General features: G+C 38.4%; 1 protein-coding gene across 1 annotated transcript; it reads left to right on the plus strand.

Moving 5' to 3' along the window:
- On the plus strand, nucleotides 1,417-25,529 carry TMEM182 (transmembrane protein 182). Its single transcript, XM_021385195.1, has 5 exons — nucleotides 1,417-1,557; nucleotides 1,986-2,085; nucleotides 3,375-3,473; nucleotides 12,492-12,629; nucleotides 24,096-25,529. The coding sequence occupies exons 1-5, from the start codon at nucleotides 1,417-1,419 to the stop codon at nucleotides 24,317-24,319; spliced, it is 702 nt and encodes a 233-aa protein (XP_021240870.1). The 3' UTR covers nucleotides 24,320-25,529.

Genomic DNA, 27,253 nt, shown 5'->3' on the forward strand with positions numbered 1-27,253 from the left:
ATTTGAATAGAATATGAATTGTAACTTGCAAATATGGCATTAGGCAGATAATGTAGTGTTATAAAAACACTGAGGACACATCTCTGGTTCATCTGTCTGGATATTAGAGAGTGTAGAATCAGTCACTTCTGTGAGTCTCCTTTAGCATGCTGCTCTACTGCCCAAGCTGACATTGGCAGTAGGAGTACCAGTCTGGAGAGCTAAGTCTGCTGCAAAAAAAGACTGTGACAGATATTTTCTAGGGTGAATTGACTTCATCTTTCTCTTGGTCCCAGCACTTCCCAGCGTAGGAAGACAATGGAATATTATTTCCTCTGGTGATAGATAATGCCAGTGGAATGTCGCTGGGTAAGGACTGCAGGATCTGGTGCATAGTGTAAACTCAACAAATTTCTACAGGAGCATGCTCTGTGATCCACAGGAGATGTTAGGGAAGGACTGCTTGGCACGACAGGAAATTGTTGGAAAAGCCTTTTTCTTGTGCAGAGTGTCCTTAGAATTTATAAATGTTACCTGATCACCTTCCAAAATGGCCAAAACAGACATGTGGAAAAGTATCTTTTTGAAAAAGATTAATGTTTCTGTATCAAGTATGGGGAGCTGTAGTATGGGAGTGAATTTCAGTTTTTCAGTTTTAGGAAATTCTTCTTTTAATTTTATTTGCATATATTTGTGATATATGCAAATAAAATGAATCTTAAAAAGTAAAGCAGTTAATTGCTCAGTTTAGTGTCATTAAGCTATTACTCTATGGGCAAGGTATAAATTACTAAAACTAAGTGTGCTTATAATAAAGGTGAGGACTTCTCAAAGGCATCTCTGTGATTTGGCTACCATATTTTCAAAGTTCCATTAAAAAATCTCAGCCTTTATTTAATAAAGTGACTGCTAGTAACTTCCAAAGTGATGTGTGTGTTTCATTCCCTGCTAGTAGCCAAGGAAACTTTCACTATCAGTGCTGGATCTTAGAAGCCCTTAATGCTTCTCTGCACTCTGTAACATGTTTTGCGTGGACTGACAAAGCTACTGCAGCTCCAGCTCCACTGAAGTTGATGTACCAGCTGCAATAATATTTCAAGTCAGTCCCTGATTAGTTAGGGGAAGGTCAGCTATTTCTGACTGGCCTCGCCCAGACAGAGAAACAGAATGAAGCTCTGCCATCAGTGTCCTAAAATAGATGGCCCTTTTCATCTGTCAGGCTTGAGCCAACCACATGGAACACGAATTAGGAGACACAAATCAATTCACAGGGCATTGGGAAACACAGGCAGAAAGTCAAGCAAAGAGAAACTTCTTCAGATATGAGCTGTACTCTCTGAACTACTTTCTAGCCACTTGCCTAATAATTTTCTTTATTTTCTTCTTAAATAGCTAGAAGAAAATTGCTTTTTTTTTTTTTTGAAGATAACTTCAATAATGAAACTGAGTGTAGGAATATTTTTTGGAGGTTTATTTGCAGCTCTTGGAGTTTTGCTCTTTTTGGTGGCGTTTGGAACCGATTATTGGCTTCTTGCTACAGAAGTAGGAAAGTGTTCAAAAGCACCTGAGGATGTTGGGGTTAGTATGGATTTTTATTTATAATGAGAATTATATATATTTAGTTTTTTTCAGATGAATTTATTTCGTAGAAATTCAATTTTGTATGAATTTTTGAACATACTCATTTTGACCTTCTGGAGGCTTACAAGCCTACTTCACAACCTCTTGTAAACAGCTGTAATCAAGTCTAAAATTCATTCCTCGTTTGTGATACTACTTTTGCAATACGACATACTTTCAAAGGAACTATAACTGTATAGATAGGCTATAGCTAACCTATGTTCAGACAGGCTGTGTGTCATTGTGATGGTGTTATTTTTTACTTAAATGTCTTAATTTCTCTTGAACTTGATTCGTTCAGCTGTCTGAAAAATAGTATGATAAAGGCTTTTATTTTTATTTTTATTTTTACTTTTATTTTTATTTTTATTTTTATTTTTTCATAGACAGAGAAGGCCACTTTTCATCATGAAGGTTTCTTCTGGAGGTGCTGGTTTAGTGGAAATGTAAGAGAGCATAACACCAGCATGTGGAAGTTCTGGTACAGTAAGTAATACCTTTCTTTTTATTTTATCTACAATAGTTGGATCTCAAAGCTGTGGAGCTTTTTTTAGGGCTTATGAATCACTGAATTTCATTTGGTTTCTTCGGTGAACAGGTTCTTCAGCTATCTTCAAATAAATTCAAAACCTGTACTAAAGGGTATCCTAGGACAAAATCGTCCATGTTTAACTATCAGCTTACTCTTTCAGTGGTAGCCTGTCATGTTAACTCTGAGTCCATTTTTATCAAGACAATCTCTTGCTAGGTTGTTAACAGACTCTTCATTTCCATAAAGAAGGGGATAAGAGCCTTGTGGTTAGGATGGTCCATGAGTTTTTGCTTGCAGTTTCTCCACCTAGTTCTATGAGTAGGTGACAATGGTGTAGGATGCATCTCCTTCAGAAAAATCCCTCTACTAAATGTGTGGATGACCTGTTTTCTTTCACTAAGTGCCAGGATTCTGGAAGACAGTGAGTATTTGCCACCAAAATTTCAAATGAAGAAGAGGTCGCAAAACTTATGTTGTTGTGTTTGACCCAACCTGTGAGATATAGTTATCCCTCAACTTATCACTAAGTTTCAACAAACCTCATGAAAAACAGGTGCTGTCATACAATTTTAACTTCAATAATCCATGTTTTGCTAAATACATTGCTTGGACTTAGATAGCAAATGTAATGTTCACTGTAGTTAATTTCCTCTTATTTTTTATCTGAAGAGTTCTGCAGCCAGGAATTTGAAATTTGAATGTGATTTAAACTATTGTAAACCTTTGTCCTTGCAAGGAAAAAGATGATATTTTTATAAACATACCGATTCCATAGATTGAACTCATATTTGTTGAGAATGTGAACTTTCAGAAGATGCTCAATATTTTTTCATTATTGTTTTGCAAGATAAAATTGAATGTATTGCTTGTTTTTTTCTTTTTTTTTTTTTTTTTTGTGAGATGCTGTAACAAGCAAGAAATAATTAACCCTCACTACAGAAAAATGCATATGCATGTAAAAGTAATGTATGTGTTGCATATATATTGCAGTGTACCGGATCCTTCCCTTTGACAAGGCTGCTTTACTGTTCCCATAGTACAAATCTGAGCTGCCCTTTAAGGAATATCCCTGGCTAGATATCAAGGCTGCTGTATCTTACGAAAGCAAAGTCCACTGTAAAGCTACTGGGAAGGAAAGTGGAATCTTGACCTATGAAACTCTGTTTATCTATTGGAAGAACAGTCTTAGAATATTATATTGTCAAGGCAGTAAAATATTAATAATTATCTCTTTTTCTTTTAGCCAACCAGTCACCTTCTAAGAATTGTACACATGCATACCTCTCACCATTTCCTCATATCCGAGATGAACACAACTCAACCTCTTATGACTCTGCAGTCAGTAAGTATTTTTTTGGCTTCAAATGGATACAATGCCAATAATTTCAAGAAAACAATTCAGATGCTTCAGTGCAGAACTGCATTATCTCTCCACACAGTTTAATTAATTGAGTTTTGGTGTTTCATACTTCTCAGACTTTTACAGCATGCATATTTAAGACACTATTTAGCAAAGCACTTAAATGAATGCATAGTTTTAAGTATGATGGCAGAATGGAAATCATTTCTAAAAGCAGAAACATTTCCTTTCCGTGCTTTTTTTCTTCAAAGTAAAAAGTATCTTCCTTGGGATGAATGCTTTAAACAATTTCTTCTCATGTATTCCAGTTAAACTGTTTCTTGTTAAATAAATAATCACATGTGGAAATGTACTGTGTTTTTACCTAATGAAAAAGAGAGGGGCCTTGTTACAGTATAACTTTATTCAACTAACTCAGATATACTGCACTGAATGCTGGATGTGCCAGCTTCTCTCCACTGACACTGAATAACATGTGCTGTGTGTGAATAATATTGACCAACAGTGTAGTAGTGTGCAGTATTGTTTTGTGAATTAAATTCTAATATTTGAAAATATTTACTATGTTAAGCTGCGATACTAACACTGAGAAACTCTGGTGCAGTAACAGAGATACATATGTGTATATATATGTAAGATACAGAGCACTGAAAGTCTTATGTTTGAATAAACATAAGGAAAGCTCTGGAAAGCTCTGTTTTTTCTACTCAACTCAAAAAATTGGTCACATTTCATCAGATCAAGGGTTTTATGCAAGTGTATTTGAAGACTATCACTTCTGATGCTTATTTCGTATAACTTTTAAAGTAACCTGTGATGTATGAATGCTGCATATCTCTGAGCCTACTGACTCAATGACTTAAGTGATCCCTGAAGCTGTAATTATACCTCTGATAACTTTGAAGTATCTTCCTAATCCATTTTTATGCTGCAAAAATGAGAAAGAAAAGAATTTGGATTGGCAACAGTTCTGTTAATCTTTAGAAATTATGAACTGTTTGTCCAGGAAGAATTCATACCTTACCATTCAGAGTCAGAGATCTAATCTGTAATGTTGAAGCACATCTAGAACAGTTTATCTTTTCATTTGAAAATGACAGAGCCATCTGCTCCTAATAATCTAGACAGAGTTGGTATTCAACCATGCACTCATACATTCACAAAGGATCTTCAAATCATATTGCATGATTACATAGAAGTGGACAAACAAAGAATGAAGAAAGGAGAAGGAATATCATCAAAAGTTTAATTAATTTTAGTTAATATTTGCCAAAAGAACCACTGCTCAAATATAATTTTCCTATCTATATTTCATATTAGGAGATTAAAAATAGACAGAACTGTACGATAGATGCTGGCACAGGTAGAGAATATTCAGAGCCATTCCTGCTGTATAAATAGATACAGTTGGATTGCTTTGGAGCTCATTAAAACTGGAGAGGTTTTTTTATGCCTCCAGTTCATTTTCAGCATCCAAACGGAGTTATTTACTAGAGCAGGTATTATTGTTCAAGAATCTTTCACAACTTTTTATTAAGAAGGTTATATCATCATCTCTTCTGTTAGTTCAAAACTCATTTTTCTTTTAGTGTACTTTGACAGGCCTGCCTATTAGATTCGGCTTTTTAAAGCCTCACAGAATCTGCAGTTACTAAATTAAGAAATACTGAGGGTTATTGTCTTCTTGATTCACAGTGGAGGAAATGCTTTTCTGTAAAATATAGTGGTGAAAACCCTCCATTTCATTTTGGGCAGAAAAATAGTTTGTCAACTATTTGTACATCCACATGGCTGCATCTAATACTGTAAGTCAAAAAAAAACCCACCATAGAACGAAAGGGCACTACCAAGAAAGTGAGGTTATTGTTTCTTTTTTTGATTCTGCTACTGTATCTTGATAGAATATTTCCATTTGTTTTCTCAAAACATTCACTTCTGGGGATAAAAAAAAAGTCTACCACACTTGGTTCTTCAGAATGATTTTTCACTTTGTTTTTAGTGAGACCTTCATGTCTTATTGTAATTAGAAGTGTGTAAGAACAAATATGTTGTCATCTGAAAAATATTCAATTTGCTGAAAAAGAAACAGCTGAATAAAAAGCTTTCAACTTCATTAGAAAAGTCAAATGTATACGTGCAACACAATTATCTTAAAAACTCAAGCCTTCTGTTAAGAGAACTTTCTCAGCAAGCGAATGCATGTGAATGCTTTTATAGACGGTTTGGCTTTAGAGGCAGTGGGGCCTTATCAGAGCAAATAGTCTTTAATTGCAGCCCCTAGTGCAAACACAACTGTGGTTTGTAGCTGGAATGCTATGTTACCATCCAGTTAGAATGGTTCAGGTAAATATAAGTTTCCTGAGGAACCATGAAATCTCAGATTAATTTTGAGTGGAGTGACTGGACCAAGTGCTCTGTTGCAAGAACTCCTTCGGCTTTACTATCAGTAACAATTTGGCTTGAATTTTTTTTCTGGGACATAATTAAAAAGAAGCTCAATCTATCCTCTCTTAATTTATTTACATCCTTTGATATGTTGGTTTTAAGGTGTAGATGTGACAGTTCCCAAAAGACTCAAACACTGAAGACCTCAAAGTCTAAAGTGTTAGCATGCTTTACTCAAAAGGCTTGGTTCAACCTGCTGAGGAAAGCTAGACTATGAGGTTTTGGTGTCAAGAGTTGTAGCCTTATTCAAATGCATGTTTTAATGTCTCAGGTTTCCTTTCATCGTTACTGTCAGATGCATGATCCGCTTGGAGGGGTTAGACAGTACTGCTTTGAAATAGCAGCTTTCTGTATCTTAGTCACAATTATTATGGCTTTATTCATGCTCTGGTTTTGTTAAGTACCATGGTGGAAAGAGGAGGACTTTACCTACCTGCAGTGTAAGGTTCAATCTGTAGCTGTGCTAGCCATCATTTACAGTTAATGGACTTAAGGAAATTTGCAGGCAAAGCCATTTGTCTTAACCTGAAATAGGAATCTAAGTGAAGTCAGGGGAATCCTGTCTCTAGTGGCTTTCTGTGATGTGACAATGGTTTATGGTGACAGTGATGCCAGTGTGCAGCTATTAAGCAGACAGATAGCACTTCATTGTGTCACCCGTAGATTCATTTGTATGATGATTCACAAACGTAAGTGAAACAGACTGAAAACTAGAAATAAAAAAGTTAGACCATTCAGTGAAAATACCAGAGTAGTGACCTTTTATTTATTTTATTTGAAATATTTTATTCTAAAATATACATACATATGCATATGTATAATCATAATTAGATCGGTTATCCCATCAGGCTATTTTGAAAACATAATAGTATAGTACTTAAATAAAAATTCATTGCAAGCTAAGTTAATTAATGGTGTCACATCACTGGATTACTTAACATTGACATTCAAGGCTCTCACACTTTTATAAAAAGTCTCTTATTCTACCAGACAATACTAGAACTGTTTTTGAAAAAAGTACAAAGTCCTTACTCATACAAGTAGTCCTGTTTGTCTATAGTGAGATAATTTCTAAGAAAAAGAAGTGCAAGATCTAGCTCTTTGTCAGGTCATTAATTTTATTTTTGAGGGTTGTTTTTTTTTGGAAGGGTTGTTTATTTGGAAATGAGCAATGGTTTCTTAGCTTTGTAAATTGCCTCAGTGCCTTCTGAAGCTAAATTGGAAGCCATTTAATGGAGTGCTCTGGCACTTTAGTTTAATACTCTGATTTGTAGCTGCTAGTACTTTTTTTCCTTACCTTTATATTTTATTTTGTCCAGTCGTGGGCACGTTGCCAGTGTTTGAAGTAATGCCTAACATGATGTGCAATACAGAATGTTTATAGGACCAAAGAGAAATTGTGGTTCAGCAACTATTACATCAATAATAGTGTTATCACATTTATTGGCATGTTTGTTACTGGGCTAAAATTAACCTAAAGTAATCTAGGAAGTATCAGCAATGAAATCTGAAAATAATAATTTTCTAGTGAAATGCTAGAAGTTGCCTATTTTTTAGGGGAAAAAAATGCTGTTATGTGACATGGTCATATAGTTGTTCATGAGAAATTGTAACACAGTACATTTACTAAGGGAGAACTCCCCAGCCACCAAGCAGTGATAAAGCAAGAAGTATTTAAAAAAGTAATATATTCATACTGCAAATATTATATTTGTTTTACTGTTAAGGTTATTTGAAAAAAAGATTATTACTACAGGGATAGTAAAGGGCACTGAGTGAAACTGGAACAGTTTTGCAGGGTTTACTGTGTTGCCTCTCACGCTTCTGATGAGAGCTATGATCTCATTTGCAGTTGTTTATCTGCAGAGAAGGTAATCCTGATTTGAGCAGCTTAGGCACTTTACCTTTCATTGTACTCTGTACTGTGGGTAGCATTTTGATACTTATTGTCAAAAGTATTTTGATATCTCTTACAATAAATAGAAAACATATTCTAAAATACCCTATATAGTCAAATCACAGGAAGGGTTCACTTTAGGACTTAAATTTATGGATGAAAATTCATCGCAACTTCTCCAAGTCATTTTAACTATTGTTAGCATTGAAGCACTGTACTTGAATACAGAGGCTTCAAAAAGATTTTCAGCTTTGTAGGGCTTAATGATGTGTGTTCAGTATTAAGTAGGGTTTTTTGTTTGTTTTGGTTTAGTTTTTGGCCATAGGAAATGTATGGGCCAAGTCTTTTCCACTGTTGAGATTTTGAAACACCTGAAGCCAGCAAGGGCAATGAAATACGTGGTATGTTTCCATGAGGTTGATGTCAGTGTCTCTAGTTGTAGATGGGTGCCACATGGCATCATGAGCTAAGCTTGTTCCTGAATAGCTGACTATGGAACTTCTGAGGTGTTCATTGTCACTACATAAAAAGTGTGCCTTTTAGGTGGCATAACTGTGTAATTTTTCAAATGTATTATTGCTTCTTTTTCACATAATGCACCAGTAACATCTTAAAATATGAAACTGTGGCTTGAGTTTGTAATCACAGCTGGAATCTACTAAAGGAGCATTTTCATAACTTTCAGCTATTTCCCCAAAATCCAGTCCCTTACTCAAAACTCAATAGTTAGGCTACTTTTCAAATGATGCAGAAGTCTCCAGAAGAATCTGACATAGGATGTTTTTGGAGAAAAGCAATAGCAAGGCAAAACTACAGGTCATGCAATTTTGAAGGACTATACTGCAGCTGTACTGTTCCCATGGCATATAGGCTGAAGGTGCAGAGCTCAAAGACAAGCATACCAGCTGTACTCCTGTTGTCCTCTAAGTACTGTTTTATTTTTAGGTCTGCCTGTCACTACCAAGACAAATGTTGTACCCTGATGAAGGGACAGCTTACCAAGACAAGTTACACATCTCTCTCTTTAGCACTCTTGCAACATAGAGCAATGATACCTAAGGTTAATACTGCAAATATGTTTACTTCAGACTCTGCGGTAGTGCTTATGCTTTATTTCTTCCACTGTAGGAAATACTTGGAATAATATACTTACTTGAGGTAACTAATTCTGACATATCTGTGAAGTAAATTTACTTCATGTCGACTACCTTTTGCAGAGGCAAATTCCTTGTTGTCTGGCCAGAAAATGGGCAATCTTATGAACTATCTCAGTGAGACTTGAAATGGTGCAAACTTCTCTTAACATCTTGTGTAGGTGCACTGAACAATTATTGATTGAAGCAGACTGCTTGGATCACAGTGTCATTCCTTTTGGGGGATATAAAGAACCATAATTCAAAGCAGGCTCTTCTGCTGCTTTTTAGCTGTCATGGTTCACCTCAGTCTCAGAGCAGCAAAATCTTTGACTTAGAGAGTTCATTATTAGGTGGGCTTATTTCAGCTAGCTCTTTTGTGTTCATTTGTTTATGCCAGCTAAGCTAATGACAGCAATAGGACTACACTGTAATTTTCAATTATTAGCCCCACGGGAACTGATCTTGCTCATCTAAACAGAGAAGGGGGAAAGTGGTCTAAGCAAAAATTGTCTGAATATGAAGTAAGTGAAGTCTTCTTCGCAAAAAAATGCTTGCCTTTTAACTCCTTTAGTAAATCATAGAGTCATTAAGGTTGGAAAAGACCTCTCAGATCATCTAGTCCAACCCCACCTACCACCAGTATTGCCCACTAGACCATGCCCCTAAGAATTACATCTACCCTTTCCTTAAACACCTCCAGGGATGGTGTCCCCACCACCTCCTTGGGCACCCTATTCCAGTGCCTCACCACTCTTTCTGAGAAGACATTTTTCGTAATGTCCCACCTGAACTTCCCCTGGCACCACTTGAAGCCATTACCTTTTGTCCTATAGCTGTTATGTGGGAGAAGAGGCCGACCCTTACCTCACCACAACCTCCTTTCACGTGGTTGTAGGGAGCGATAAGGTCTCCCTTGAGCCTCCTCCAAACTGAACAAGCCCAGTTCCCTCAGCCACTCCCCATAAGATTTTGTGCTTCAGACCCATCACACCCTGACAGCTTTGTTGCCCTTCTCTGGACACACTTCAGGGCCTCTTAAGATGTTTCCTTGGACTTGTACCACAAAGGACCTTAATGTCTTGTAGACTGGGGGGTGCGTAAAAAGATTAGGGAACTCTGCAGACTTTTTACCTATCTTCCTTATTTTCTAATTGATTTTTAATGACTCAGTTGCTGGATAAACAACTATTAGGACCATCAGAATATCCCCACAGTTCTCTAGAGAAAATAATTATTTAAAGAGGAATACAATGGAAGGTTATGCCAGATGATAGCTAGGTCAAATCAGTATTTCACTTGTAATGCCTAAAATAGTTATGCTGTTGGAGCAGAGAAACTGCTTATCACTTGTATAGTCACAGAGAGGTTTAAACAAATTTTCATCAGTTATATTTGTACTCCTTTTGTGTTTACTTTTCAGGAATATTTGATCAAATCAAGCTTTTCTGGTAAAATTTCACTAAAAGGAAACTTCAAAGATTCCTATATAAAGAGTAGATAATGAAACTGCACACTAATTTCATAATGCTGTAGAAGCTTATGTCCTCTTCATCTCAGAAAATAGAAACGCTGCCATACAACTTCAGTGAGTGACCATAATGATATTGAAGTAAGCTTTTTCAAGGTTCATTTTGGCCAATGTGCCCTATTATGTAGCATGACTTTGAAGTACCTTGGGCCATCCATGTAAAAGAGTTGGGTGGTTATAGGCTGATTTAGCAGTATTAGGTTTTAAATGAGGAAGTAATGTCCCATGGACTTAGGGACTGCAGTGAAGCTTAGCAAAGTAGCCCCATGAGTAAAATTATATGAAATTGCTTCAAAGACCCAAGACTGAAGGACTTGAGAGATTTACTTTCTCTAGCCTCCATTCACTGTCCATTTGCATCAAGTGAATCATTAAACTACGTGTTTAACTTTAAACAGGTGCCTAAATCCCCTAAGAATTTGAGTACTTAAAGCAGAACACACGCTTAACTGCTTTGCTGAACCAGAGCCTTATTTCTCACCTACTATTTATTTATTTATTTGTTTACATAGAAGGAAGCCTTGTATTGGATATGAACCAAAATGCAGTTCTAGCCCTTCTGCCGGCTAATTTCAGACACATTCATCTTCCCTGTGCCCAAATCTGCTGATCAGTGTGGCAGAAAATTATGTCTCTGAATCTTTGCCTGGATTAAAAAGGATGTTGTTTTAAAAGTGTGGCTAATGTGATGTGGTGAATGTGATCTAGCTAATACATTTACAAGGCTGAGATAGGCAAGATGATGTATACTTGAACATGAATTAAGCTGGTCAAGTTGAAAACTGCAGATTTTTGAAACTGATGGGAAGCACAAACTGATAACATCTAGTTCACCTTCAGATTTCAGATGAGAACAAACCTGAATTATTCCAGAGTAGCTGGCTTTAGCAGGCAAGATGGATTTGAAACTTTCAGGATATGAACCAGTATAATAGTTACTTAGTTGTGTTTTGCTATAACAGTAAGTAGGTGCTGTCAAACGATAAGTGGCAGTTTCTTTTGTGACTCACTTTTTCTGACGTGCCAGCTGGCTTATGTGCTTTCCCTCAGTTGGGTGGAAATGTTTTTCACTGACTGAATTGTCAGTGCTTCAAGATTTTCAGAACTGACGGTGGAGATCTTTGCAACTCATAATTTTACTAATGGGTTGTGTTAATGTACCAATTTTTAAATTCATGGGAGAAATTTATGTCACTCTTGTAGCATTTGTAAAATGATGACTTTGTTAAATGGATGTGCAATTAACCAGCTAAAAAATAGTTGTTAGAAAGACTCTTTTGGCCAGAGTATGTCACAAAACTCTCGGCTCATTTATCGCCAGCTGCATCCATTAATTCAGCACTGCTTGGCACTGTCTAGCAGGGACTTCTGAAACATCAAATTTTGATAAAATAAAAAGAAATTTAGAGTGGAAACAGCCTGACTTAAAAATGTTTTTCAAGTTACCTTTTTTTTTAAAGTTTTTCTTCTTTCCTGCTTTAGATTTCCTTCTGTTGTATGTAACTAATAAGAATTACGTACTTTAAAATTAAGGAGAATTTACAGATTTCTGATAGATTGGTGAGAGGATCTGAGCACTAAGAATGTCAAAATGTTACAGTTCTCTGTTTCTCCCAGTCAATTTTGGTAAAACAATTATATCCAGCCAGTCCAATCATTTACGTCAAAGAATCATTGCTACAATTTCAGTACACCATTTTCTAAACAGCATAAATTTTGTCAAGTTACTGTTTTTCAAGTCACTGTCTAAAAGTTAAGGAGATGGACTTCATTTGAGGTAACTAAAACCCCATTTTCCACGATCACCAGATAGAAACTGGGTTTCGAAGCTCCTTTGATGCACGTAATATATAATGTACATGCACAATAGAACAAATGTTTGGTTTCTCAATAAGTGGAAAAGGGGAAAAGAAAAATCTTTATTAGCCAAATATGTCACTTGTTTAAGTTCTAAAAAGTGTGGTATGCCTTTTTTCTTCTTCCTTTTTTTCCAGTTTATCGAGGTTTCTGGACAGTTCTTATGCTCCTGGGAGTGATCACCATTGTGATGGCTAGTTTCTTAATCATCTGTGCAGCTCCTTTTGCCAGCCATGTTCTGTACAAAGCAGGAGGAGGCTTTTACATCATTGCTGGTGAGTATACTGTTTGCTCGATCAATTAAAGCCATTGGAATAGCAAAAATGTAGCAATGTAACAAAAATTATATCAATCATGGTTAAAAAAAAAGAAGTTTGTGCCTCTGTCCTTTGTCTTGTGGAGCACCTGCCTTGGGTACAATTCTTTGCACAGTTATCTGAAGCCATTCAGAAAGCTACCTTTTGACTACAATAAAAAAGTAAAAAGTACAGGACCGTTCATGGAATCACTGCAATTTCAATCTACTTACTAAGCAGGAAAAGGAATGTATATTTAGGGATGCTGCCTTGTAGGATTCTCAAAGGCTTTTGGTAAGGAGCTTTTTTTAGTCAGTGACACAAAGGCAATGAAGATGGTAATGGCAGATTCTAAAGAAGCTGAAAGACACAGCATATTCACATGCCAAGTATAGGAGACGTGTTTTGTATGTGATTGGAGTGCACAAAATAGTTGTCAAATATGAATAAGTGGGACCTCTGACATGTATATGTACATGTCTCATATAGAGAGCCTCTGTGAATGAAACACAGTAAATAACTGAATTCCCTCTTTCCTCATAACCCACACATAATTTGTAGGATGCATCCTCCCAGGATTCAGCTGATATGGCCAGCTTTCTGGGGCACTGTTCTGTTAACCTTGACGAGTCTGGAAAGATGTGTGAGATAACAGTTTTTTAGGGTATAAATGACAATATGTGCTCATCACCATCCTAGTTTGTATGCATCTTGGTGAGAGTAAGTTCCAAGAACAGCATTGTGTTGTGGGGCAGAGCACCCACACCAAGATCAAAAGGCTGGGGCTCTTTTTCTGCTTCCATTATTGACCTAATGACCTACTTACCCACTTCACCTGGCATCTCTGCAGACACAGGGTAATAAGAGCATAATTTTCTCTTATAAGACTTTCAGTGAAATGTGAAGTATTTTATAATATTGTTGCTGAAAAAACTCTGGAATACTTGCGTTTGCTCCTTTGGGAATTACTCCTCCACACTTTTAAAAGACATGCAAAAATATTCACAATCTGTTAGAAATTCTAAGGTATTTCATTACTTTTTGTCATTGATTTGCTAATTAAAAGCCCTTGTAAGTCCTGCTCATTTGCTACATTTGTAATCTGTGAAAATCTCTGCTGTCTCTAAAAAGTGGCAGAGACTATAAGGGAGGAAATGGTAAGGAACTAGCAAGGAGACCTCTGAAGTGAAATGTGCTTTCTCCACTCTGGGTCAGTTCATCTGCCCTAATTTAGGCAAGTTAGATTCCAAAAGTCTAGGCTAGTCACCCTTGGCTTCCCTAAGAGGCCTGCTGGAGGCAATAACAATAGTCATTAGCAGTCAAAACTTTAGCTAGGAAGTTCTCCAGCTGACAGTTCATTTCATCATGGAAGAGAGGCTGAGCCATTCTGAAGGTGGCTCAGATGAACGTGCTATAGAATCATAGAATCATCTAGGTTGGAAAAGACCTTCAAGATCACCAAGTCAAACCATCAGCCTGACCTACCAAACCTCATCACCAAACCTTGTCATTTACTGCCACAACCACACATCTATTCAATACCTCTGGGGATGCAGACTCCATAATTTCCCTGGGCAGCCTGAGATGTCCCCTCAGACCCCTCCAGACTAAACAACCCCAGTTCCCTTAGCCACTGCTCATGAGTCTTGTTTTCTAGTCCCTTTACCAGCTTCATTGAGCAGGGCTGTTTTATTTTAAATATTACTGTTTTTCTTGCTGAAAACCAAGGATATTTAGTAAAATCCTGCTGTGATTTCCCAAAAGAAAGTGGTGGTAACAGAGTACAGGACCCATTAGGGTAGCACAAGATATTTTAGCTTGGATGTGGGGATAGAGATCCTGGCAGCTCTTCTGCATCTGCTCTATCATACCAGTAGGATGGAGCTGCTTGGGAAAGGTACTTACTGTAAATATCATTATCCTGTTCAAAACCTCAGAACAGCTACAAAACCAAAACCAAAAGTTTGATGCTCTCAGCTCTTCTCACAAGTCAGCATACTCACATAACCAAGGTGTCCATGCTGTCTTGCTGCCAGAGTGCAAGTAGTAGTTATACTGAGAAGAATAGGAGGCTTTTGAGAAAGAAGTTAGTCACCACAGTTTTTCTGTGGAAGTCTGAAAGCAGAAGATGGGAAGATTGGTCACTTTCCTACTTTTGTATATCTTTAAAGAAGAATGCAAGATGAAGCAATTTTAATAGCTACTACTGGACTGAACTATTTGTATCATCTTGCAATCTTAATTGACAAAATGGGTAGGGACAATTCACCTCATGTCTGCTAAAGGAGAATGACTTGCCTTAGCAAGCACTTGGCAGAGCCTATGGAAGAGAGCCTAAGCACAGATCCTGAATGACATAAAATAAATTTAAGTTGTAAAAGACCTTTTATGGCAGTCATGTTTCATTTCCTATTCTCAGCAGGGCTGGCTTCAAAAATAACGCAGCTCAGAGCCTTATCCAGTCAAGTTTTGAAAACATCCACTAATTGATAATCCACAGCACCTCTGAGTACTTGTCCTACTTTGACCAGTTGGTGATTTTTTTCCATATGTCTAACTGACATTTTCCTTGCTGCAACTCATGACCATTGTGTCTAATTCTTTCACTGCGCACTTCTTTAAAGAGTTTGTCCCCTGTCTTCTGTATACCTCCATTTAGAAAGATAAAGACTGTTTTCTTCCATAGACTAAAACATGCCAGCTCCCTGAGCCTCTTCTTGTCCTCCATCCCCCTAATAACCATTTTGGTGGTCATCAGTTCGGTTTAACAGTATCACTCTTTCACTGGAGAGTTTCAAACTGGACACAGCGTTCCAGATATGTTGTCACAAGTGCTGAGTAAAGGGCAATAATACTTTCACAGCTGCTGATTGTGCTTTTGTTAAGTGCAGCTCTATATGATCTTGACTTTCCTTTCTGCTGGACATTGCTTAAAGTCTTGCACACTGAGAGGGATCATTCATGTGCTTTAAGGAAATTGCCTGTAAGGAACAACCAGTTCTTTAGGACCCTTTGTCCTTCAAGGTAGCCTTTGCCCATCAAAATAACCCCCCTTAGGATCCTGCCTACCAGTTCCCTGAACAGGCTGAAGTCAGTTTCCCTGAAGTTCTGGCTCTTAAATCTCCTATTTACCTGCTGTATTTCTCCTAGGATACTAAATTTAACCATTTTATGGCCATTATAGTCATAGCTAGCACCATCTATTGTATCCCTGACCAGCTTTTTCTTATTTGAGTAACAGGTCCAGCAAACTACTTCCATTAGTTTGTCTGTTCCAAACACATCTGAAAAAGTCATTGTTGATGCAGTTCAGCTACCTCCTGGATTGCTTGCACTCCGCAGTGTTGCCCTTATAGCAGATACTGGGATCGCTGAGTGCCTCAGAAGAACTAGTAACACTTCTTCCAGTCTGTTTGTTCTTCTTGACTACGTGGCCTGTAGCAGATGCCCACCATGACCACCCTGTTTTTGCTATCTGTCTGATCTTAACACATAAGATCCTGTTCCTTAGAAGATCTCTGTGCATTCAATGTGTTTCTTTTTGTGTGCAGACTGCAGACATCCCACCCCATCTGACTAGCCTTTTGTTCTTAAAGAATCTATATCCAGCCATTGCAGCACTTCAGTCATACAACCTGCCTGACCACGTAGTTATCATCATCCAGTGACTTTGCAAGGATTTGAATTCCTCCCGTTTTTTCCAACACTGAGTTCATTTGTGTACAGGCATTTGAGATGGCGTTTGAGTTGTGCAGCCTTCTCAGTGGAAGTGGATGAGTCTCCCTCATTGCTCTGTCCCATGCATATGTTCTCTATTCCCCTCCCACCAGTTATTTGTGGGCTTTGAGCTCCATCTCCCAATGTTCCTTGTTTCTAGCTCTTCTCACAAGGTTACTGAGTCTATTGCTCTTACCTTGTCTGGTGGATCTCCTCTCTCCCCAGCAGTCCTCATATCTCTGAGAGCTGGTTCCATGGATACAGAAGCCTAAATTCTGATTGCAGCACTAGCCACAAAGGCAAGAGCCGATGCACAGTGCATGCCAAGTTTTGCCCAAGTCTTTGAGCAGCAGGTTTGAGACCATCATCACTTGGGCACCCATGCCCTTACGTCTCACTCTGAGTGCCCTCTAGGAACCCACTTGAGGACTGGAGGTCTTGCTGCCAGCATCACTGGTTCCCATGTGGATGAGCTGTAAGGGGTTTTATTCCAATGACAAAGCAGCCTTTGCAGCTTTTGTTCCAGTGTCATAGATCTGGGCTTCAGAAAAGGAGAAAAACTACTCAAAGAGAAATTCTCATGCCTGACCTGTGGCAGAGTCACACAGGCGCCTTTTGGTCATCCCAATCTTTAAGAAAGTATTCAAGGTTCTTTTATTGAGCAGTGCTTCTGAACTACTACATGAAGAAGCACACACAATTAGTATTTGTGGCAGCTTATTGAATAGCAGCTTTCCACGTTAAGCTTTCAAATTTCACCTGAGCTTGCACATGGAACTACTTGTGCTATGCCAGTGGGAAAAAAGCACATATTAGTTCAACAATACCACAGTCAATGATTCGAGCAGTCACTTTGCAACTTCATCTCCATGCCTTCGACATCAAAGGATGGAGCAAAAGCAGCTGCAGTACTGCAAATTGTAAAAAGCCCAATGGTTTCTTCAAATGTCATAGGAAAAGAAGAGAAAGTTACCATAACATAATTACTTAGAGCAGTCGTCAGTAAAATCCAGATTATCCTAGGGCTGTTCCTGCAAGATGTCTGGATGGCGGTTAAAGCTTTCCTGTTCTGCTAGTATCAGGCAAGCAAGACCTCAGGGTATGCACAGAGCATTAGAGAATCACACCCTTGTGAAGACGCAAGATTAGAAATATGATTTCTGCTTCCTGCCAAAAGAGGAAAAAGCTTTAATTTTAGCTCCTAGATGAGGACAAAATCTGTCTTCAGATATATGTGCCAACTCCCATAACTCTAAAGTGGGATCCTCACCACGTACTCTGGAGTGGAATGTAAACAGTACTTTTCAAATAAAGGTCACAAGAGGCCAAAGTAGGTGGATCTGTAATAAGGACAGGGACAGAAAATTTAACTGAAATATATATATACCTATACTGAAATACATAGTTCTGCAAGTTTTCCTCAAGTGAGAGTTCTAAACTTCTAGGCAGAAGTAAAAAGCTCACATTCTTTCCAGCACCTGTTGTCTTCGTGTCTGCATAGTAAAAGATTCATGCCATAAACAGCCATTCACCACTGACAAGTGAAAGGCATTTCTACGTGGGAAGAATAAGTACTAAAGGCCAGCAAACTGCCTCTTGAATTCATAGACATTTCTAAAGGTTCTGTATTCTTTTTCCTCTGCAATATGCACAAGTATTTGTTTGAAAGAAATTCAAAAGAATAACTGCAAAAGACTGAAATGTGTGACCTCAGAGAAGTCCATGTCTTATCACACTGCACAGAGCTGTATATCAAACATGTGTGTTCTTAAAAAAAAATGCAAAATGGAGACAAAAAAAAAAAAAGAAAAAGGAGGAGGAGGGAAGTATTTTATTTGTCTTAATCTCTCTCAGACATATTTCATGTTCTAGGAATAATTTTCCCCATCATTCCTGAGTCATGCAACTGCTGTTTTATTTTATAGTCACTAAAAGGCAAGGGCAAATGGACACCTGCACACTATGGAAAAGGTCTAAATGCTGAAAATGTAGAAATACATCATAGTACACATTGTTCCTAAAAATATCTGCTTTTTGAAATTATGTTTTTTTTTAATTCAGCAGTTTTGCCTGAGAGTTTGGCAATGAGAGTTCATGACATTCATGATAGCAAGTGTAAAAGTGTAGGAATAGATTTCCCAGAATAAATATATACCAATTTTAGCATATTCTCCTTCATAATGAGCGGGCGTCATTTATTAAAGTTGAAATGGATGCTTCCTCAACTCTTATTAGCATGACTAATATTCTGAAGGAAAGAGACAAGCTGGTGAGGCAAATTTGTGGATACAGAAGAAGGATGGGATAGCAGTACTTATATAAATAAAAGGTTTCTCCCTGTTGTCCTCTACGAGCATCATGAACTTTATCTAAGAAAATACTCTCCAGCAGTAAAGAGTTTAACTCTGATCTCTCCTTAGTTTTGCATGGGCACGGCTGGTATTTCTGAGTTACCAGTATTTCAGCGAAACCAAATCTTGTGATTGGGGAGGATGTAAAGAAATAGATTATTTTTCAACTTCTAGCAATACATGATTTTTCTTCAAAAATATTGTATTCTCTACACATATATTGAGGCAGGCATAAAGAAGAAGCTTAGAGAGATATCATAATTCTCTATAAAAACCTGAAGAGAGGATGCAGTGAAGACTGAGCCAGGCTCTTCTCAGTGGTGCCCAGTGTCGGGGCAAGAGGCTATGGGCACAAACTGGAACACAGGAGCTCCCTCTGAACACCAGGCAGCACTTCTGTGCTCTGCAGATGATGGAGCACTGGCACAGGTTGCCCAGAGGCTGTGGGATCACCTCCTTGGAGATCTCCAGAAACCACTTGGACATGGCCCTGGGCACCCTGCTCTGGGTGGCCCTGCTGGAACAGGAATTGGGCCAGATGGCCTTCAGAGGTGCCTTCAACCTCAGCCATTCTGTGACTCTGTGATCTTCCAGTGAGCTAGTTTAATACACTTAAACAAACATCATCTGTAGATGATTTTTCAGTAAGATTTTGTCTTTAGTCCAATACCTTTCCTTTGTTTTAAATACACTTCAGTGAATGGTACTTCACCAGCACAGAAAGCCAACTGTATCCTGGGCTGCATCAAAAGAAGCGTGGCCAGAAGGGCAAGGGAGGTGATCCTGTCCCTCTACTCTGCTCTGGTGAGGTCTCACCTGGAGTACTGCATCCAGATGTGGAGTCCTCTGTACAGGAGAGATGTGGACCTGCTGGAGTGCATCTAGAGGAGAGCCACAAAAATGGTCCAAGGGATGGAACATCTCTTCTGCAAGGAAAGGATGAGAAAGTTGGGGCTATTCAGCTTGGAGAAGAGAAGGCTCCAGGGAGGCCTGATAGTGGCCTGTCATTATTTAAAGAGGAGGTATATGGAAGAAGAGAGATAGAGTCTTTAGTGGGGTCTGTTGTGATAGGACAAGGAGAAATGGTTTCTAACTAAAAAAGGGGAGACTTAGACTGGATATAAAGAAGAAGCTTTTATCAATAAGGGTGGTGAGGCACTGGCACAGGTTGCTCAGAGAGGCGGTGGATGCCCCATCCCCCAAGGTCGCTCAAGGTCAGGCTGGACAGGGATCTGAGCACCTGATGTAGCTGTAGGTGTTCCTGTTCATTGCAGGAGAGCTGGACTAGATGGCCTTTAAGAGTCCCTTCCAACTCAAACAATTCTATGATTCTATGATTTCAATATAAATAACAAAAGCACAATGTTGCAGAAGTGGTATAGACATATGCACAAGGTAGCAGGATGGAGAGGCAGAGGAAGCGTGTTTATTATTAACTCCTGTGTTATGCGTTAAGCAAATCTGCATTGGCTTTGAAAAGCAAAACTCCTTTGAAAGCCAGAACAATACTTGAATACTTAAAACCTCTGAATCTCAGATTATTTTTTTCTATGGCTTATTTTTTTTTCTTTGAAACAGATATAAACCCAGCTTTTGGTCTGCATTTTTGTAAACAGCATATAAAGTACGGACTGCTAATTGACATGACTATTACAGTTCATAATGTGTAGTCCAAATTAATGTCTTGTGGTCTTCAAAAAATATCTCCTGTTATATGCATCTGAATCTTATGTGCTACCCAGTCCACTGAACAAATTACATTCTGTTTTTGATACTGCTTTTCTTTCAGACTTTTCTTGAACAGTTAACATCTCTCTGTTTTGTTAAAATGAGACAATGAAAACAGACAAGTTCTATCATCTGAAAAGAAACATAATTCGTTTAGAATCTAACAACCAGCTAAATATTCAAACTGTAGTAACTGTTGTTTAAGCCCATAACTTGCCTTTGAATTGGGTATTTTGATGCAATCAGTGTTGATGCCAGGAGGAAAAACCCTTCAAGTCAGAGACTTGCACATTTAAGCACAACCTGAAGTACTTAATGGATAGGAAGGAAGCAATGCCTCTGGCCCTAAACATCAAACATTTTCAGCAGATGCATTAGTGATAATAGAAGTACATGATCTGCTTTCCTGATCCCACCACTGCTTCTAATGTACTCTAACATCTCAGGAAACAAAACCAAACTGACAATACAGAGGGTCTATTTGTGAAAAAATGCTTGTTTCCCTTTTTCTCTACGTTACCATTTGTAACAGAGGAGCCTCAGCAAGTTCCTCTATAAGAGCTTAACTGCCGTGAAATCATAAATCTGTGAAAATTAGACAAGATGAGCAGTAACAAATGAAATCTATTGGAGCCAATGCATCTTGGCCAGTTTTTACTTAGCCTGATTCTTTTGCTTAAGACATTTCTTAAAAACACTGAACAATATACCTACTAATTAGCTTCCATTAGTAGATAGTGAGAGCCCTTAAATACTCTTTCAGTGCCTAATTAACTAAGAAGGTTTACATATTCTCCGCTCCTTTTTCTTCTCTTTTAAAGGACATTTATCTCTGCTTGACATACATTTCTTGAGCAAATTTCCATACCCAGTAATTTGCCACAGACGGGTGTTAGCAGCTTGCTGTGAAATCACCTGATGGATTTCAGCTTAGCTGAAGTTGTTTTACCACTGGCAGCACTGGCTTGCTATTTTGCACCTATGTGGAGTCAGCTCTAGTTTAACTACCGAGGTGTTGCTTCAGACTGGCTGAAGAACAAGGAATGCCCTTCTTGAGATTAAAGCACCTCTGGAAGACTCTTGTTTTACTGCTTCTTTACTAACTGGGCTGCTTGTCTTGTGTCTGCCCAGCGTGCCTGAGGTCAAAAGTGTTCCAGATGTGCAAGGCCTGGTTTTACTTACCTGATGCTGTAGTAAGGCAATATATATCACTACTTTCTGTATTAATTATTCTTTTGGATTAAGGTTGCCCCAATGTAGAGGATAAATTGAAGACTATGAACATTTGAAAAGAAACAGTCACAGCCATCTGAAGAGATAAATTCCAGTGTTTGATTGGGGTTTCCATCTTATCGATGTAACTTTCCAAATAATTGTGTTGCTCGTGGGAAATTTTTTTTTTGTTAATGTTTTGAATCATTAAACAAACTCCATACCTAATAATTCAATATATGAAGTTGGCCCTGAATCTTATCACTTTTTGCATCAAAAGTTATGAGCTCTGTTTGATTCTAATTTGATTCTGTTGCCTACATTACCTGTTATGTGTTCTGTTACAGGAATTGTCTGCTCAATTTGACTTTTATTTGGAGTCTTCAATTTAATTTACTTTTTCCTTTTCATATCTGACCCTGAGGTGATCCTTCCTTCTGATTGTTTCAACAGTTGTGTGTTTAATACAACTGTAGCACTAAATTCCATCAAACTGGTGCTTTTACTTTCAAAACTGAACGTATGTCTTTTAGAGTTGAGGGCTGGATTTTTTCTTTATTTTTTAAACTTTGTTAAGAATTCAAGCCCATGCAAAAAATCTAATCCTGGAAATATATTACTGTATTTCATAGACAGGAAGTGTCCCTGCCTCTTTTTTTTTAGTTTTTCTCTTCTCTTTCAGCCTCTTAAAACCTGCAAATCCTTTGGGATTTTCAGTCATGTTTTGATTATGCCTCAGGTTAACTGCTTCAGCTCATTTTTTTTCTGGGCTTCAAAAGGCAGTGATCATAAACACTGAGTTGTGAGCTTTCACCTGTCAAATGTTCAGGATGTCCAGAATGTAAACTTGTTACATTTTGACAATAAAGCAACAATAAGAATGCCAACAGATCACCAATTTAAGTTATGGAAGCCAACCTGTCTGATTTGGCCTGAAGCAAATGGGTGATTGATACAACTCCTATTGCTCCCCATTAAGTGGATAGCAATGGCAGGGAAAGGTAGCGATGAGGGAGTATCTCAGTGTGGGGATAAGGAATGGGAACCATGAAAGGATACCTGGATGAGTGGGTCCGGAAGCAAATGCCTCTTTGTGGATACTTACAAAGTGCATTTGTGGGTTTTGTCACAAGTGTCAAATTCGTTCGGGGTTGCATTGTAATAAGTATTCAGCAGGACTCGGAAGAGACCTCAAGTACCTTAGACTTGGACTCTGCTGCTCTTCAGCCTGTAGATTCAGGCTCAGCATTAAGTGTTCCCAGAGATACTGCATTGCCTTATGGTTTTAATGAAGTACATAAGCATCATTGGAGGAAAAAATAGGTGGTGTGCCCCTAATATTTTAATGTTGGAATAGATAGCCCTGCTGCTATTCCATGTGCTATGACAGCTGAAGCTCAGAGAGCAAGTGGGTACAGGCTGGAGCATGCAAAAAATTCAGACTTGTGCCCTCAGCTTTCCAGTGGATCTTCTGCTGGAGCATCTGTGCTTCAGGCTTGCATTTCTTAAGTGTCCACATTCCTCTAAACTAAAATAAAATATTAGGCATGCAACTGATGCTTTGGAAAGCATTTTCTTCTTATATCTCCTTCTGGTTTATAGTAACAAAGAGATTAACAAAATTTGTAAGGAGATATGCTCCTATTGCTCTCATGTGTAAACAATCCAAAGGCCTTTCAGAGGAGTGGCTGGGAGAAGGCTGTGAATTATGTAGTGGATTAATTCCAGGAAACTCTTGTATCCACTCTGAGGTTGACACTAATAGCCTGCTTCATAGTGGTTATTTCATTATTACTGGCTTTTGTTCCTATGCCAGCAACTTCTTTTCTAATGTGGAAGATTTTGAGTGAAATACATTTGAATTTCTCTGCATAATACTTGATTAGAATACTCCAAATATTCCAAACAAAGTGCTTCTCACTAAAAAAAAAAAAAAAAAAAAAAAAAAAAAAAAAACAAGAAAAAAAAGAAGCAGCAGCAAAATTTAGAGAGGAGAAGAGAATAGAAAGTTTTCTTACCCCTTATCACTTTTCATATGTCATCCAAAAGACCATGATAGAAACAATATCAGAATATGGGAAGCATATGTAGAATTTATTTTCCAGGTCACCCCATCCCACCTTCTCTCCTTCCACCTTCTCTGGCCCCTGAATCCAAAGCAGTGAGTTTCATCCTTAAACATACCTGTGCCACAGTCTGCACACCAAAACCAGATGTATCCTTTGCCATGAGATTATGACTGTCAGTGCAAATCAGAAGCAAGGCAGAGAGTAGCTTGTTATAAGAAGCCAAGAGCAAAAAAATACCCAGTAGTGGCTGACTGTCCCTTGCAGAGGGGCCGCTAGCGTGGATGGATTTCTAGGTATTACTGTAACCAGTAAATGCACTCAGCATTTGTCACACATTCTGTTGTTAAAACTGGATGTTTCTTTTCCAGGTGTCTTGTTTTCACTGGTAGTCGTGATGTATGTCATCTGGGTCCAGGCGATTGCTGATCTTGAAAACTACACAACCATGAAAAAAATGGATTGCCCAGACTTTGCTGTTTATGTACGCTATGGCTGGTCTTTCATGCTGGCTCCAATAGGAGTATTTTTTGCTTTATTAGCTGGAATGCTGTTCTTGTTGGTAGGGCGTGCCATTTATTTAAATTCAGACTAGTCATACACTGCTGAAGGGATTACAGGAATCCTAGAGAAACTTCATGACACATTTCTATATATCATTACCATTATGACAATCCTAAGTATGCAGGCACACTTACGGAACTTCTGTTACTTGTTTAACAGTAAAGGACACAAAACTCAGTATAGGAAGAAACCACATTTACTACCCCTTTGTTGCTTTTAATTCTGTAGAAAGCACAGACGTAATTCTCCATAACGTACTGTTAGCGGCATTTTTGCAGTTTTGCAAGCAGAGGAAGGCAAAAATATTCTGCAACCAAAAGCCCAACATGAAATGGGCCAAATCAATATTTTATACATTTGTCTTTTAGTATTTATCATGTGCCTCTACTTGTGGAGAATGGTACAACATGGAGGGAAAACAAATATTCAAGCACAGTGATTAAGTCTACCTCCTCTCCTGTTTTCCACTACTTGCCTTAGCTTTGATACAAGCAAACATCTGCACTCTATAAAAATAGAGAGCAGTTGTTCATGAAGAGTCCATGGGAAGAGGGCAAGAGAAAAGACAAATGCAGTGAACAGCGATGTGGTGCTAGTCCATACGTGTAAAAGCTTAACTGCTTCTGTTACATTTCTCCTTTCTGTATGCATTTGAAAGCTGTATACTTGTGTATTCTGAAATCCATGTTTGTTGCATGATTTTGTAAGCCAAAATACCATATTTGAATCAGTAGTTTAAGTTATGCCAAAAACTGTACTTTGAATTATAGCTTTAATATTTTAATCAAGTTTTAACTCTTTTATTTTTGAATGGCATAATTGGCTCCTCCCAGAAACATTTTCCTGGTGGCGTAACACGAAAGGTTTATTATGAAGATAACACCTAGGATATGAAAATGTATGTTTTACGTAGCCTACACTTTCTTAAATATTAAAAATCTGCATTACAAACCAGATCTGGCCTGGCTGCTAGTCTTCCCCTGGAAAGCAACAAGACTAGCAAAGGCAGCAAGGGAGGAGGATTTGGTTTTGTACTGTAGGAGTAGCTAGTTCTTGGTATGTGTGTGTGTGATGGAGCAAGGATGGGACTGTATGCACGGTATAGAAAAGATGGAGTAGAGTTTTAACTATGAGGAAACTTGGTTTGTCTGGCATTGGGCCCAAGCTGAAATTAAATCCATCTGAGAGTGTGTTCATTTTCACTTTGTAACTCAATAACTCAATGGGACTGATGGGGTAAAATAAAGACTGCATGTTGGTTTCTTCTCGTTCGTAATGCTTAATTCCACAGCTGTTCTGAATACTAAAAGCATCACTAAAAGGCAGGAAAGAAGTGCCCACCTAGAAGATGTGGTAAACTAGATTGGATATTGCTTCTATTTCAGGAGCTTTTGTGATTGGAAGATTTCCAGCCTGCTCTGCTACTTATTTATTTTTCCATCACCAAGATTAGCATGATACAGTATAGAACAGGAAAGAAACAAGGGCAGGGGGTAGAGGAGTATGGAATTCTGATGTTTGGAATAATTACCAAATCACAAAAATATTTTTATTGGCTACTAACACGATGTTTTTAATTACTGTGTCTGAGAGTATGATGGGTGAATTTTAACCAAATATTCATAAACTTATATATGAACTCCACATAAATGATAGCCATCTTGAGAACATTAGGGTTACACCATAATGCCCTTGGTTAATCAGGAAATGCTGAAATTTACCCTTCCTCTGCTGCATATGGTGTTATACACCTGCCTTTAATTATACAATCACATACTGTTTCTCAAATAATACAATCTGTTGGTATTTACCCCTTTACAGTCTAGGACACTCACCAGTAATTGGGGAGGTAAATTTAATAATCAGGAGTCATTGGGCTGGGCACCCCTCCTGAACCCTGTCGGTTCTCTGCAGGGGAGAGGCCTTCTGCATAAGAGCTTAGAGGGGGCAAAACGCTTGAGCCAGTTTCTTGCAAGCTTTAGAAGCTGGAGGAATTGAGAGGTGCCTCAGAGCTGGACTTCTTCCAGGAACCTAACCATGTGTGCAGCAGCAACTAATAAACTCGGCAAGGAATGAGCCAGCGGCTCCTGTGGAGCCCTTAATTCAGCCCATGTGCATCTTCAGAGCTCTCTCCATTAGTCAGCTAAATTAGCTACACTCCTATGGGCAAGACACCCTCTCTCAGAGGCAGCCCTTTGGGTCAGGCTGCGGGAGTAATGGCCACTGAACATCCAAGGTGTTTCTGACAGTTCTCTTAGAAACTTCACGGAGCCTTTCTGGCGTCAGTAAAAATTGCTTAAGTCCTCATAACTTCTTCACTCAGACTCATACTTTTGGCACTAGTCTGTAGCTCTATCCATTTGCTTTAATTGGAAACCGCTTTCTTCTCCTAATGGCAGACCAGAGAGTCAGTCAGGTTCCTTCCGAGAGGTGCAGACAGGTTGCTTGCTCACACCAAGACACGGGTGTCACTGAGCATGTGTGATGTGTATGTGATGAGTAGCCATTGTAGACCAGGATGCTGGGTAGTGGGGAGGTATTTCCATATAAATGTTACCTAAAAGCATATTCTAACTCTTGTACTTATGGTTTCATTAAAATCTCTGTGCAGAGGAATGGGTTTGTCAGAACTCTGGGAAGAAGGACCAGCTAGGGAGACTCCCTCTGTGGCACTCTTCCAGATATGTTTTTGTCCAGAAAATCCTTGTTGATGATACAGGGATTTTCATGATTAAAGCTGGGTAAAAGATTGTAAAGGGGATTAGATACTGTAATCAAAATATTCTGTGAAATTGGTCAAAGAACTCTATTTCCTGCAAACCTATAGGGTTCGGGGGTTGTTTTTAATTGCCTGGCTAGCTCAACAGCCTGCAATCAAATCAGCAGAGATATTTGTTAAGTCACATGTCTGGAAAAGTGATGGTGAAAGGAATGGGTAAGGTAAGAAAGATTTTTTCATTAGTTT

The sequence above is a fragment of the Numida meleagris genome, chromosome 1, assembly GCF_002078875.1.
Source record: "Numida meleagris isolate 19003 breed g44 Domestic line chromosome 1, NumMel1.0, whole genome shotgun sequence".
NCBI classification, from domain to species: Eukaryota; Metazoa; Chordata; class Aves; order Galliformes; family Numididae; genus Numida; species Numida meleagris.